Genomic DNA, 13,170 nt, shown 5'->3' with positions numbered 1-13,170 from the left:
TTTGTTAGTCTCTAAGGTGCCACACGTACTCCTTTTCTTCATGGGGAAATAGTTTTACTTTGTGTAATGACTCATCCATTCCCAGTCTCTATTCAAGCCTAAGTTAATTGTATCCAGTTTGCAAATTAATTCCAATTCAGCAGTCTCTCGTTGGAGTCTGTTTTTGAAGCTTTTTTGTTGAAGTATAGCCACTCTTAGGTCTGTGATCGAGTGACCAGAGAGATTGAAGTGTTCTCCAACTGGTTTTTGAATGTTATAATTCTTGACGTCTGATTTGTGTCCATTCATTCTTTTACGTAGAGACTGTCCAGTTTGGCCAATGTACATGGCAGAGGGGCATTGCTGGCACATGATGGCATATATCACATTGGTAGATGCGCAGGTGAAGGAGCCTCTGATAGTGTGGCTGATGTGATTAGGCCCTATGATGGTATCCCCTGAATAGATATGTGGACAGAGTTGGCAACGGGCTTTGTTGCAAGGATAGGTTCCTGGGTTAGTGGTTCTGTTGTGTGGTGTGTGGTTGCTGGTGAGTATTTGCTTCAGATTGGGGGGCTGTCTGTAAGCAAGGACTGGTCTGTCTCCCAAGATCTGAGAGAGCGATGGCTCGTCCTTCAGGATAGGTTGTAGATCCTTGATGATGCGTTGGAGGGGTTTTAGTTGGGGGCTGAAGGTGATGGCTAGTGGCGTTCTGTTGTTTTCTTTGTTGGGCCTGTCCTGTAGTAGGTGACTTCTGGGTACTCTTCTGGCTCTGTCAATCTGTTTCTTCACTTCAGCAGCTGGGTACTGTAGTTGTAGGAATGCATGATAGAGATCTTGTAGGTGTTTGTCTCTGTCTGAGGGGTTGGAGCAAATGCGGTTATATCGTAGCGCTTGGCTGTAGACAATGGATCAAGTGGTATGATCTGGATGAAAGCTAGAGGCATGTAGGTAGGAATAGCGGTCAGTAGGTTTCCGATATAGGGTGGTGTTTATGTGACCATCGCTTATTAGCACCGTAGTGTCCAGGAAGTGGATCTCTTGTGTGGACTGGTCCAGGCTGAGGTTGATGGTGGGATGGAAATTGTTGAAATCATGGTGGAATTCCTCAAGAGCTTCTTTTCCATGGGTCCAGATGATGAAGATGTCATCAATGTAGCGCAAGTAGAGTAGGGGCATTAGGGAACGAGAGCTGAGGAAGCGTTGTTCTAAGTCAGCCATAAAAATGTTGGCATACTGTGGGGCCATGCGGGTACCCATCGCAGTGCCGCTGATTTGAAGGTATACATTGTCACCAAATGTGAAATAGTTATGGGTCAGGACAAAGTCACAAAGTTCTGCCACCAGGTTAGCCGTGACAGTATCGGGGATACTGTTCCTGACGGCTTGTAGTCCATCTTTGTGTGGAATGTTGGTGTAGAGGGCTTCTACATCCATAGTGGCTAGGATGGTGTTTTTAGGAAGATCACCAATGGACTGTAGTTTCCTCAGGAAATCGGTGGTGTCTCGAAGATAGCTGGGAGTGCTGGTAACGAAGGGCCTGAGGAGGGAGTCTACATAGCCAGACAATCCTGCTGTCAGGGTACCAATGCCTGAGATGATGGGGCGTCCAGGATTTCCAGGTTTATGGATCTTGGGTAGCAGATAGAATACCCCAGGTCCTGGCTCCAGGGGTGTGTCTGTGCGGATTCGTTCTTGTGCTTTCTCAGGGAGTTTCTTGAGCAAATGCTGTAGTTTCTTTTGGTAACTCTCAGTGGGATCAGAGGGTAATGGCTTGTAGAAAGTGGTGTTGGAGAGCTGCCTAGTAGCCTCTTGTTCATACTCTGACCTATTCATGATGACGACAGCACCTCCTTTGTCAGCCTTTTTGATTATGATGTCAGAGTTGTTTCTGAGGCTGTGGATGGCACTGTGTTCTGCATGGCTGAGGTTATGGGGTAAGCGATGCTGCTTTTCCACAATTTCAGCTCGTGCACGTCGGCGGAAGCAGTCTATGTAGAAATCCAGGCTGCTGTTTCGACCTTCAGGAGGAGTCCACCTAGAATCCTTCTTTTTGTAGTGTTGGCAGGAAGGTCTCTGTGGGTTAATATGTTGGTCAGAGGTGTGTTGGAAATATTCCTTGAGTCTGAGACGTCGAAAATAGGATTCTAGGTCACCACAGAACTGTATCATGTTCGTGGGGGTGGAGGGGCAAAAGGTCACCATGAAAGGTTTTCCTCCTTCCCCCCCCTGCTGTTGGTGATGGCTTATCTTAAGTGATCACTCTCCTTACAGTGTGTATGATAAACCCATTGTTTCATGTTCTCTGTGTGTGTGTATATAAATCTCTACTCTGTTTTTTCCACCAAATGCATCCGATGAAGTGAGCTGTAGCTCACGAAAGCTTATGCTCTAATAAATTTGTTAGTCTCTAAGGTGCCACAAGTACTCCTTTTCTTTTTGCAAATACAGACTAACACGGCTGCTACTCTGAAACCTGTGATTATGCAAGGCACTGAATTTAGCCGTATAGAGTGGAAATCTGTCAACTTCATGAAAAAACTCGCACAGATACAGACAGACATCATCTTCCTCTCCAAATGCAAACAGATGGACATCATACCGAAAGGACTGAAGGTAAAAAATCCATTACAATCTACATACCACACAGACTATGCTGACAGCTTGTGCCACACACTCTCAAGGAAACTGCGGAACCACCTGATCAACATCCTCTACAGCAAACAGGGAAAGATTAAGAATGAGCTCTCAAAACTGGATACTCTCATAAAGAACCAACCTTCCACACAAACTTCCTCGTGGCTGGACTTTACAAAAACTAGACAAGCCATTTACAAAACACACTTTGATTCTCTACAAAAGAAAAAGGACACTAAGCTATCTAAACTACTATATGCCACAAGGGGCCACAACAATGGTTCCCGTAACCCACCCAGCAATATTGTTAATCTATCCAACTATACTCTTAGCCCAGCGGAAGAATCTGTCCTATCTCGGGGCCTCTCCTTTTGCCCCTCCACCCCCACGAACATGATACAGTTCTGTGGTGACCTAGAATCCTATTTTCGACGTCTCAGACTCAAGGAATATTTCCAACACACCTCTGACCAACATATTAACCCACAGAGACCTTCCTGCCAACACTACAAAAAGAAGGATTCTAGGTGGACTCCTCCTGAAGGTCGAAACAGCAGCCTGGATTTCTACATAGACTGCTTCCGCCGACGTGCACGAGCTGAAATTGTGGAAAAGCAGCATCGCTTACCCCATAACCTCAGCCATGCAGAACACAGTGCCATCCACAGCCTCAGAAACAACTCTGACATCATAATCAAAAAGGCTGACAAAGGAGGTGCTGTCGTCATCATGAATAGGTCAGAGTATGAACAAGAGGCTACTAGGCAGCTCTCCAACACCACTTTCTACAAGCCATTACCCTCTGATCCCACTGAGAGTTACCAAAAGAAACTACAGCATTTGCTCAAGAAACTCCCTGAAAAAGCACAAGAACGAATCCGCACAGACACACCCCTGGAGCCAGGACCTGGGGTATTCTATCTGCTACCCAAGATCCATAAACCTGGAAATCCTGGACGCCCCATCATCTCAGGCATTGGTACCCTGACAGCAGGATTGTCTGGCTATGTAGACTCCCTCCTCAGGCCCTTCGTTACCAGCACTCCCAGCTATCTTCGAGACACCACCGATTTCCTGAGGAAACTACAGTCCATTGGTGATCTTCCTAAAAACACCATCCTAGCCACTATGGATGTAGAAGCCCTCTACACCAACATTCCACACAAAGATGGACTACAAGCCGTCAGGAACAGTATCCCCGATACTGTCACGGCTAACCTGGTGGCAGAACTTTGTGACTTTGTCCTGACCCATAACTATTTCACATTTGGTGACAATGTATACCTTCAAATCAGCGGCACTGCGATGGGTACCCGCATGGCCCCACAGTATGCCAACATTTTTATGGCTGACTTAGAACAACGCTTCCTCAGCTCTCGTTCCCTAATGCCCCTACTCTACTTGCGCTACATTGATGACATCTTCATCATCTGGACCCATGGAAAAGAAGCTCTTGAGGAATTCCACCATGATTTCAACAATTTCCATCCCACCATCAACCTCAGCCTGGACCAGTCCACACAAGAGATCCACTTCCTGGACACTACGGTGCTAATAAGCGATGGTCACATAAACACCACCCTATATCGGAAACCTACTGACCGCTATTCCTACCTACATGCCTCTAGCTTTCATCCAGATCATACCACTCGATCCATTGTCTACAGCCAAGCGCTACGATATAACCGCATTTGCTCCAACCCCTCAGACAGAGACAAACACCTACAAGATCTCTATCATGCATTCCTACAACTACAGTACCCAGCTGCTGAAGTGAAGAAACAGATTGACAGAGCCAGAAGAGTACCCAGAAGTCACCTACTACAGGACAGGCCCAACAAAGAAAACAACAGAACGCCACTAGCCATCACCTTCAGCCCCCAACTAAAACCCCTCCAACGCATCATCAAGGATCTACAACCTATCCTGAAGGACGAGCCATCGCTCTCTCAGATCTTGGGAGACAGACCAGTCCTTGCTTACAGACAGCCCCCCAATCTGAAGCAAATACTCACCAGCAACCACACACCACACAACAGAACCACTAACCCAGGAACCTATCCTTGCAACAAAGCCCGTTGCCAACTCTGTCCACATATCTATTCAGGGGATACCATCATAGGGCCTAATCACATCAGCCACACTATCGTTCACCTGCGCATCTACCAATGTGATATATGCCATCATGTGCCAGCAATGCCCCTCTGCCATGTACATTGGCCAAACTGGACAGTCTCTACGTAAAAGAATGAATGGACACAAATCAGACGTCAAGAATTATAACATTCAAAAACCAGTTGGAGAACACTTCAATCTCTCTGGTCACTCGATCACAGACCTAAGAGTGGCTATACTTCAACAAAAAAGCTTCAAAAACAGACTCCAACGAGAGACTGCTGAATTGGAATTAATTTGCAAACTGGATACAATTAACTTAGGCTTGAATAGAGACTGGGAATGGATGAGTCATTACACAAAGTAAAACTATTTCCCCATGGTCTTTCTCCCTCCCACCCCACCCCCCACTGTTCCTCTGATATTCTTGTTAACTGCTGGAATTAGCCTACCTGCTTGTCACCATGAAAGGTTTTCCTCCTTCCCCCCCCTGCTGTTGGTGATGGCTTATCTTAAGTGATCACTCTCCTTACAGTGTGTATGATAAACCCATTGTTTCATGTTCTCTGTGTGTGTGTATATAAATCTCTACTCTGTTTTTTCCACCAAATGCATCCGATGAAGTGAGCTGTAGCTCACGAAAGCTTATGCTCTAATAAATTTGTTAGTCTCTAAGGTGCCACAAGTACTCCTTTTCTTTTTCCAATTTTTCAACATCCCTTTTAAAATGTTGACACCATTTAGTGCAGTATTCCAATATGAGTCTCATCAATACCATATACAGAGGTAAAATCACCTTCCTCCCCCATAATACATATGATTTTATTAGCCCTTTTTGCCACAACATTATGCTGGGAACTCAGGTTGAGCTGCTGGTCCACTATGATCCCTAAATCCTTTTCAGCATCACAGCTTTCCAGAATACAGCCCCACATTCTGTAGTTATGGCCTGGATTCCTTGTTCCTATATGTATAACTTTGTACTTGTCTGTATTAAAATGCATTGTATTTGAATGGACCCAGGTTAACTAGCAATCCCAATAGCTCTGTATGCTTGCCCTGTCCTCATCATTTACAGTTTCACCAATCTTTGTGTCATTTGCAAATTTTACCAGCAGTAATATTATATTTCTTTCCTAATCATGGATGAAAATGTTGAATAGTATCCAGCCTAGTACTGATCTCTGCGAAACACCACTAGAAACACCCCCATTCAATAATGATTTCCCACTGATGACTACTTTTTGAGAGTTAGCCACTTCTTAATCAATTTGTGTGTGCTTTATTGATATTATATTGTGCTAATTTTTAATCAATGTCATGCAGTAATAAGTCAAAAGCTTTACAAAAGTCCAAGTAGATTACATCTCTACAGACACCTTTTATGGTTTTCCATAAAGCCATTTTGACTGGCATTAATTATAGTCTTATCCTTTAATTCATTCCCATATCAGTTTTTTCATTATTTTGCCCAGGATTGATGTCAGTGACCTGTCTCACCCATTTTGAATATTGGCACAACTTTAGTGCTCTTCTAGTCTTCTGGAATTTCCCTAGTATTCCAAGATTTATTAAAAATTAACATTAACAGAGGACTCCGCAGCCAGCTCCTTTAAGACTCTTGGGTGCAAGTTATCCAGGCCTGCTGTTTTTAAAAGGTTTATCCCTTGTAGACATTTAACATCCTCCTTGATTACAAATGGAATGGAAAATACTTCATCATTCTCATTTTTAAAAGAATGTTGAAAAATTGGAGCGTGCAGAAAAGAGCCACAAAAATGGGTGAAATTTAATGGAGTATGATATGCAAGAAGTCAGACTTCAAAAAAAAAAAATGCTTTAACGGTCCCTTCTGGCCTTAAACCATGAATCTCCTCACATCAGGAACATAACTCTGTACTAACTAATTAGTTTCACTTACAGCAATTTAAGTCTAACAACATATGTCATTAAAAGTTTGACTTGCTCTCCTGTCCTGTAACAAAGCCGAGAGATCCTTTGGGACTGAGCAGAGAAATCGTCATGGATCAGAAGTACCCAGTTTATGTTCTACAGATTAAAACAATAACACTCATGCAGGTATAGGAAAAGACAGGCCATCAGCTACAGTTAACAAGGCACAAGTGCTTCCCTCCCTACTCTAATTGTGGGTAAGCGAAGGCAGCTGTGCTCTTCCCAGGACTGTAGTCAAGCTAGCAGCTAAGTCTTTTTGGTCTAATGCAAGGAGTCTCTACTGAAAGGTAAAGGAAGGATAGAGATGTTGAAGTATATTCTGCTGATTGGCTCCCAAATGCTAAGTATGATTATTAATGTTTTCTTTGTTTTGCACTGGTTATGAACTTGATTGACACCTGGAAAATGTGGCTTGTGGGCTAAGAACGTATTCAGTGTTTATCTGGGGCTATGTGCAACTGCTCTGAGTAAAACTGATGTCTGGAATAGAAAATTATCTTAGACATCAAAAGTGATATGATGAATTGTCTCTTGTACCAGTCTGAGCCTTGGGCCCCCTATGCCTCCTTTCTCATTGCTATGGTTTTTTGTTTTTTATTTTCCCCTGTGTGATAATGATACCTAGATCTATCACATGACTCTCTAGAATTTTAGGATTATTTTATAGTGAGAGAAGCTTCCTGTAATTCAGCTGCACTTCCTGACACTCAATTTTTGGCGGGGACTGTCTAGCCCCTGGAAGCCTCTGCATTAGGAGAGTAGAAAGATAGATTAAAAAAGCAACTCTGTGTGTGTGTGTGTGTGTGTGTGTGTGTGTGTGTGTTCTGCCTGACCTTTGCCTCCTGTTAGCAAGATTTATTATGCAATTTTAATGTTTAAATATAATCATGCTTAGAGTAAACACTATTAAAAGCAACTATCTTTACATTTAAATTGTGGAGGGAGAGTGAGCTTCTGGATAGTTCATTCTCTGATGAATACGTGTTTGTAGTGTCAGTTTTTCTATTGCCAAAGGGATAGTAAACAGCTTTGGTGATGGAACCTACATTAAATATCTGGGGTTTGAAAGGATCCCCCTCCCCCCCGGCAATACACAAGAGGTTTGTGTGTGTGTGTGTGTGTTTTTGTTTTGCCTCTGTTTTAGAAGTTCTATCGTTCAATAATTCATGATTCAGCTAGAGGTCAAAAGCTTCCCAGTAGAGGTCAGCCTTGTGACATTATTCTACCTATATAACTGAAGCAAAAGAATGGAGACAGAGTTGTGTAGTTAATTGTAGTGCACTTGATATAGATCTTACTTTATAAAATGAAACTGAAATTCCTCACTCTTTGCTATATCAGAACTGGTCTGATATTACTGCTTTACGGGTACAGTAGCTTCAACCCCCTCTCCCCATAAACTCTCATTACATAGCAAGAAATGACTATTGCTTGTTTAAACAAAAACACAAACTATCTCTCAATATCCTGCCTATCAGCATAATAAACAAATATCCAGCTGCTGATTTGGTTGAACAGAACAGGGCTCTATTTCCAGTGTTACAGAGCTGTCTGTGAAGCTAAATTTAAAAAAAAAAAAATCAAGAGTGAATACTAAAAAATAAACTGTTTAAATAGGGGTGGTTTTTTTGTTTTTGTTTTTCTTTGAAATACCTTCTTAAAACATTTCTACTTTATCACAACATAATGCTGCACTCCCATGTTTATAATGATACATTTAATTAACGTATTCGTTTTATGTTCCTGGTTTGTGCCCTCGCACCACTAATGAATTCAATAAAACTTGAATTTTTTAATACTGAGTGTTAGCTGTAGAGTCACTTTCAGAGACAGAACATAATCATGTAGGGTAGCCTTCTTGTCCTTCAACCCATGTAACCTGGCATTGTTTGATTGGAGAAGAGCCCAACTCCATCAAAGGGGAGGTCCTGAATTGAGGCCTGCATATCCTGGGAAAGGCCCGCCATTTGGAGCAAGGAGCTGCATCACATAACCACCACTGATGCAACCACCCTTGCTGCTGAGTCCACTGCATTTCATGTCATTTGTAGGGAGCATCTGGCTGCTGCAGTCCCTTCCTCTACAAGGGTACTGAACTCCTGACCCTGAGGAAGGGAGTCCTGGAACTCCTGGAGGCTGTGACAGTGCATCCCATAAGGTTTCATGGAAATATGCTCATGAATGTATATATGAGATAACTGGAATATGTTTTATGCTACATATGCCCTCTTTGCAAAGCATATCAGTGGCTGAGTCAGAGCGAAGATCGATGGCCCCACCAGCACCGGGCCCGGTACTGGAAGCTTGCTCTGAGATCGGGCTGGAGGATCTGGTGCCCACTGCAAAACCTTCCTCTCCAGTAGCTGATGAGCCCTCAGCACCTCTACTGGCAGCAAGGCTCTTCCCGGGCCAGTCCCCCAGATGACTTTAAAGAACACCAAGCCCTTTTCAGGTGGGTGGCCAAGAACTTGGGGCTGGAAGTGCAGGAGATGGTGGAGCAGGAGGACACCCTTTTCAATGTCCTTTCAGTCTCCACACCCAGCCAGTCACCCTATCCATACACGATGGGGGTCCTCAAGATTGCTAAGGATCTGTGGCGGTCCCCATCCTCCATCCCACCCACCTCAAAATGGGCCGAGAAAAAGTACTTTGTGCCGGCCAAGGGTTTCGAGTATTTGTATACCCACCTCCACCAGGCTCGCTGGTGGTGTTGGCAGCCAACAAGAAGGACAAGCAGGTCCCCAGTGCCTCTACCCCCAAGAGAGAAGAGGCCAAGAAACTTGACTTATTTGGAAGAAAAATTTTATTTAACTGCCAGCCTACAATTCTGGGTGGCAAATCATCAGGCCCTGCTGGGCTGATACAATTTTAACCTCTGGGATGGCCTCTGTGATGAGTTGGATCACAGAAACCCCCAGGGGGTTGCCAACTGATGTGCCAAGACTATTTCTGCCCTGCTTTCCCTGCCAGCTTGGGACTCCAGCACCCTGTCTTGCTGAGCCAGACACACCAGTATGCTCCAACACAGACCCAGGGGCTGAAACATGTGCCCCAAAGCTGCAGACTTAACTGAAAGCAACTTAAGAAGTGTTCCTGCCTTTAACATTCAGATGCCCAACTCCCAATGGGGCCTAAATCCAAATAAATCTGTTTTATTCTGTATACAGGGTAAGTTTTATACAGGGTAAACTCATAAATTGTTTGCCCTTGTCAAGGTTCCTTCCCCACTCTGAACTCTAAGGTACAGATGTGGGGATGTGCATGAAAGACCCCCTAAGCTTTTTCTTACTAGCTTAGGTTAAAAACTTCCTCAAGGTATAAAATTTGCCTTGTTCTTGAACCCTATGCTGCCACCACTAAGCGTGTTAAACAAAGAACAGGGAAAGAGCCCACTTGGAGACGTCTTCCCCCAAAATATCCCCCAAAGCCCTACACCCCCTTTCCTGGGGAAGGCTTGATAAAAATCCTCACCAATTTGCATAGTTGAACACAGACCCAAACCCTTGGATCTTAAGAACAATGAAAAAGCAATCAGGTTCTTAAAAGAAGAATTTTAATTAAAGAAAAGGTAAAAGAATCACCTCTGTAAAATCAGGATGGTAAATACCTTACAGGGTAATCAGATTCAAAACATAGAGACTCCCTCTAGGCAAAACCTTAAGTTACAAAAAGACACAAAAACAGGAATCTACATTCCATTCAGCACAGCTTATTTTACCAGCCATTTAACTAAAGGAAATCTAATGTATTTCTAGCTAGATTACTTACTAATTTAACAGAAGTTCTGAGAAGTTATGAAGAGCATTCCTGATTTGTTCCCAGCAAAAGCATCACACAGACAGACAGACCCTTTGTTCCCCCCCGCCCCCTCCAGCTTTGAAAGTAACTTGTCTCCTCATTGGTCATTTTGGTCAGGTGCCAGTGAGGTTATCTTAGCTTCTTAACCCTTTACAGATGAAAGGGTTTTGCCTCTGCCCCAGGAGGGATTTTATACTTCTGTATACAGAAAGGTGGTTACCCTTCCCTTTATATTTATAACAGTCCTCTGTAACACTGATAGAGAGATATGCACAGCTGTTTGGCCCCCCTCCCCCACAGTATTAATACATACTCTGGGTTAATTAATAAGTAAAAAGTGATTTTACTAAATACAGAAAGTAGGATTTAAATGGTTCCAAGTAGTAACAGACAGCACAAAGTGAATTACCAAGCAAAATAAAATAAAACACGCAAGTCTAAGTCTAGTACAATAATAAAACTGAATACAGATAAAATCCTCACCCACTAAGCTTCCTTTTGCAGACTAGTCTCCTTCTAGTCTAGGTTCAGCAATCACTCACACCCCCTGTAGTTACTGTCCTTTGTTCCAGTTTCTTTCAGGTATGCTTGGGGGTACAGAGGCTATCTCCTTAGCCAGCTGAAGACAAAATGGAGGGGTCTCCCTGGGGTTTAAATGGACTTTCTCTTTGAGGTAGCAGCCCTGGTTCACATGCTTCTTTGAACGTCCTCAAGTAGACTTCTTATGTGGATTGGAGCATTCCAAGATCCATTGTTCACTTAGTGCTTCTTGATTGGGCACTTTCCTTTCCTAATTTGCACATTCCTTTCTCCAGAAGCTGACCAAATGCTTTACAATGGTTACTTAAAAATCAAGCCAGTATAAAGCCAATATTCATAACTTCGAATACAAAAATGATATATACATACAAAAAGGATTAATAGATTCAGTAGATCATAACCTTTACAGAGATATGTTACATGGCATATGTAGCATAAAACATATTCCAGTTATTTCATATATACATTCATGAGCATATTTCCATAAAGCCTTATGGGGTGCACCGTCACAGCCTCCGGGAGTTCCAGGACTCCCTTCCTCAGTGTCAGGGTCAGGGTCAGGAGTTCAGTACCCTTGTAGAAGAAGGGACTGCAGCAGCCAGATGCTCCCTACAAATGGCTTGAAATGCAGTGGACTTGGCAGCAAGGATGGTTGCTTCAGCGGTGATTATGTGACACAGCTCCTTGCTCCAAACGGCTGGCCTTTCCCAGGATATGCAGGCCTCAATTCAGGACCTCCTCTTTGATGGAGTTGGGCTCTTCTCCAATCAAATGATGTCAGGCTACATGGTTCGAAGGACATGAAGGCTACCCTTCGCTCATTGTGCATGCATACCCCACAGTCTGCCAGAAAGCCATTCCAACCTCCACCGCCATTGAGGCCATGGCAAACCTGGCAGGGATCTACAAGGCAAAGGGACACGAGATGAGGTGATTATGCCCCCACCATCAACCTTGGCGGGTGACTTTAAGCAGTTTCAAGAGCTGTTCAAGAGAGCCATGCAAAGCCAAGACATCCCACTAGAGGAGGTAAAGACAAACCAGCACAAGCTGGTACAAATACTGCAACCAGCATCTAACTCCATGACTGCCCTTCCCATTAGCCAGGCCTTCTTGAATCCTGCGGAGACAGTCTGGCAGACACCTGCTTCTATTCTGCATACCTGCAAAAGACCAGATAGAAAATGTGCCCCCTGGGATGGCACATAATATTTTCTATTTGCACACCTACCTGCCCACTCCCTAGTTGTCAAGACAGTAAATCACTGTAATAAACAGCCACAATTGAAGGTTACACCCCATGACAAAGAACACAAAAGATTTGATTTGTTTGGACACAAAGTATATTCCTCCAGCACCCTTCGGTTTTGAGTGGCCAATTATTCAGCACTACTGGCCAAATACGACTATGACAACTATAGGAAACTTGCCCAGCTCACATCTGAGCTCCCAGCAGAAAAACAGACACAATTCCAGGCTATTGTCACCGAGGGCCAGCTCATATTCAAAACAGCCCTTCAGGCAGCATTGGACATGACAGCCAGAATGACAGCCACAGCTGTAGTAATGCACCGAGCATCATGGCTTCAGGTCTCAGGGATAGCAAAAGAACTCCAGACAAAAGTAGAGGATTTACCTTTCGACCAGGAACAACTCTTCTCTCAGAAGACGAATGAGGTGCTTCATTCAGTGAAGGACTCTTGGGCCACGCTCCACACTTTGGGGATTTACACCCGCCCCTGCAAAGAGAAGGAGATACAACCATATCAGAGACCTAGAGACTCTTCAAACATGCAACAACAACAGCGACCATATGATAATCAATGCCAGCGTCAATCTTCGCAACGCTGGAGAACATCTCAATCTCAGGCTCTGACTTCTCAGTCAGCATCTCCAAAACCACAATTTTGAAAAGTTGGTCGAGGGTCTGAACGACCTCCTTCACAAAACTGCACTCATGCCCAACCCATCCCCAATTTTTGGCCATTGACTCTGGCCCTTTTACCACATCTGGGCCACCATAACATCAGACCAATGGGTGTTGGAAGTTATCAAGTCGGAAAACACTATCCCCTTTACCTCCTGCCTGCAGACATTTCCTACCTCCTATACAGAACAAATCCATTTGAATTATGACCGACAATATCA

General features: G+C 43.8%; 1 protein-coding gene across 1 annotated transcript in view; it reads left to right on the top strand.

Annotated features, from left to right (window-relative positions):
- Nucleotides 1–6,973: 6,973 nt before the first annotated feature.
- Nucleotides 6,974–13,170, top strand: part of PDE4D (phosphodiesterase 4D) — a 1,154,521-nt gene continuing 1,148,324 nt past the window's right edge. Inside the window, exon 1 of the mRNA XM_043515458.1 lies at nucleotides 6,974–7,028. Coding sequence (XP_043371393.1) covers nucleotides 6,989–7,028 — 40 coding nt within the window. The 5' untranslated portion in view covers nucleotides 6,974–6,988. The remainder of the gene's footprint in view (nucleotides 7,029–13,170) is intronic.

This window comes from Dermochelys coriacea, chromosome 5, assembly GCF_009764565.3.
Source record: "Dermochelys coriacea isolate rDerCor1 chromosome 5, rDerCor1.pri.v4, whole genome shotgun sequence".
Lineage (NCBI taxonomy): Eukaryota > Metazoa > Chordata > Testudines > Dermochelyidae > Dermochelys > Dermochelys coriacea.
Note: the sequence above shows the minus strand (reverse complement) of the source record. Positions and strands in the feature narration are given on the sequence as shown.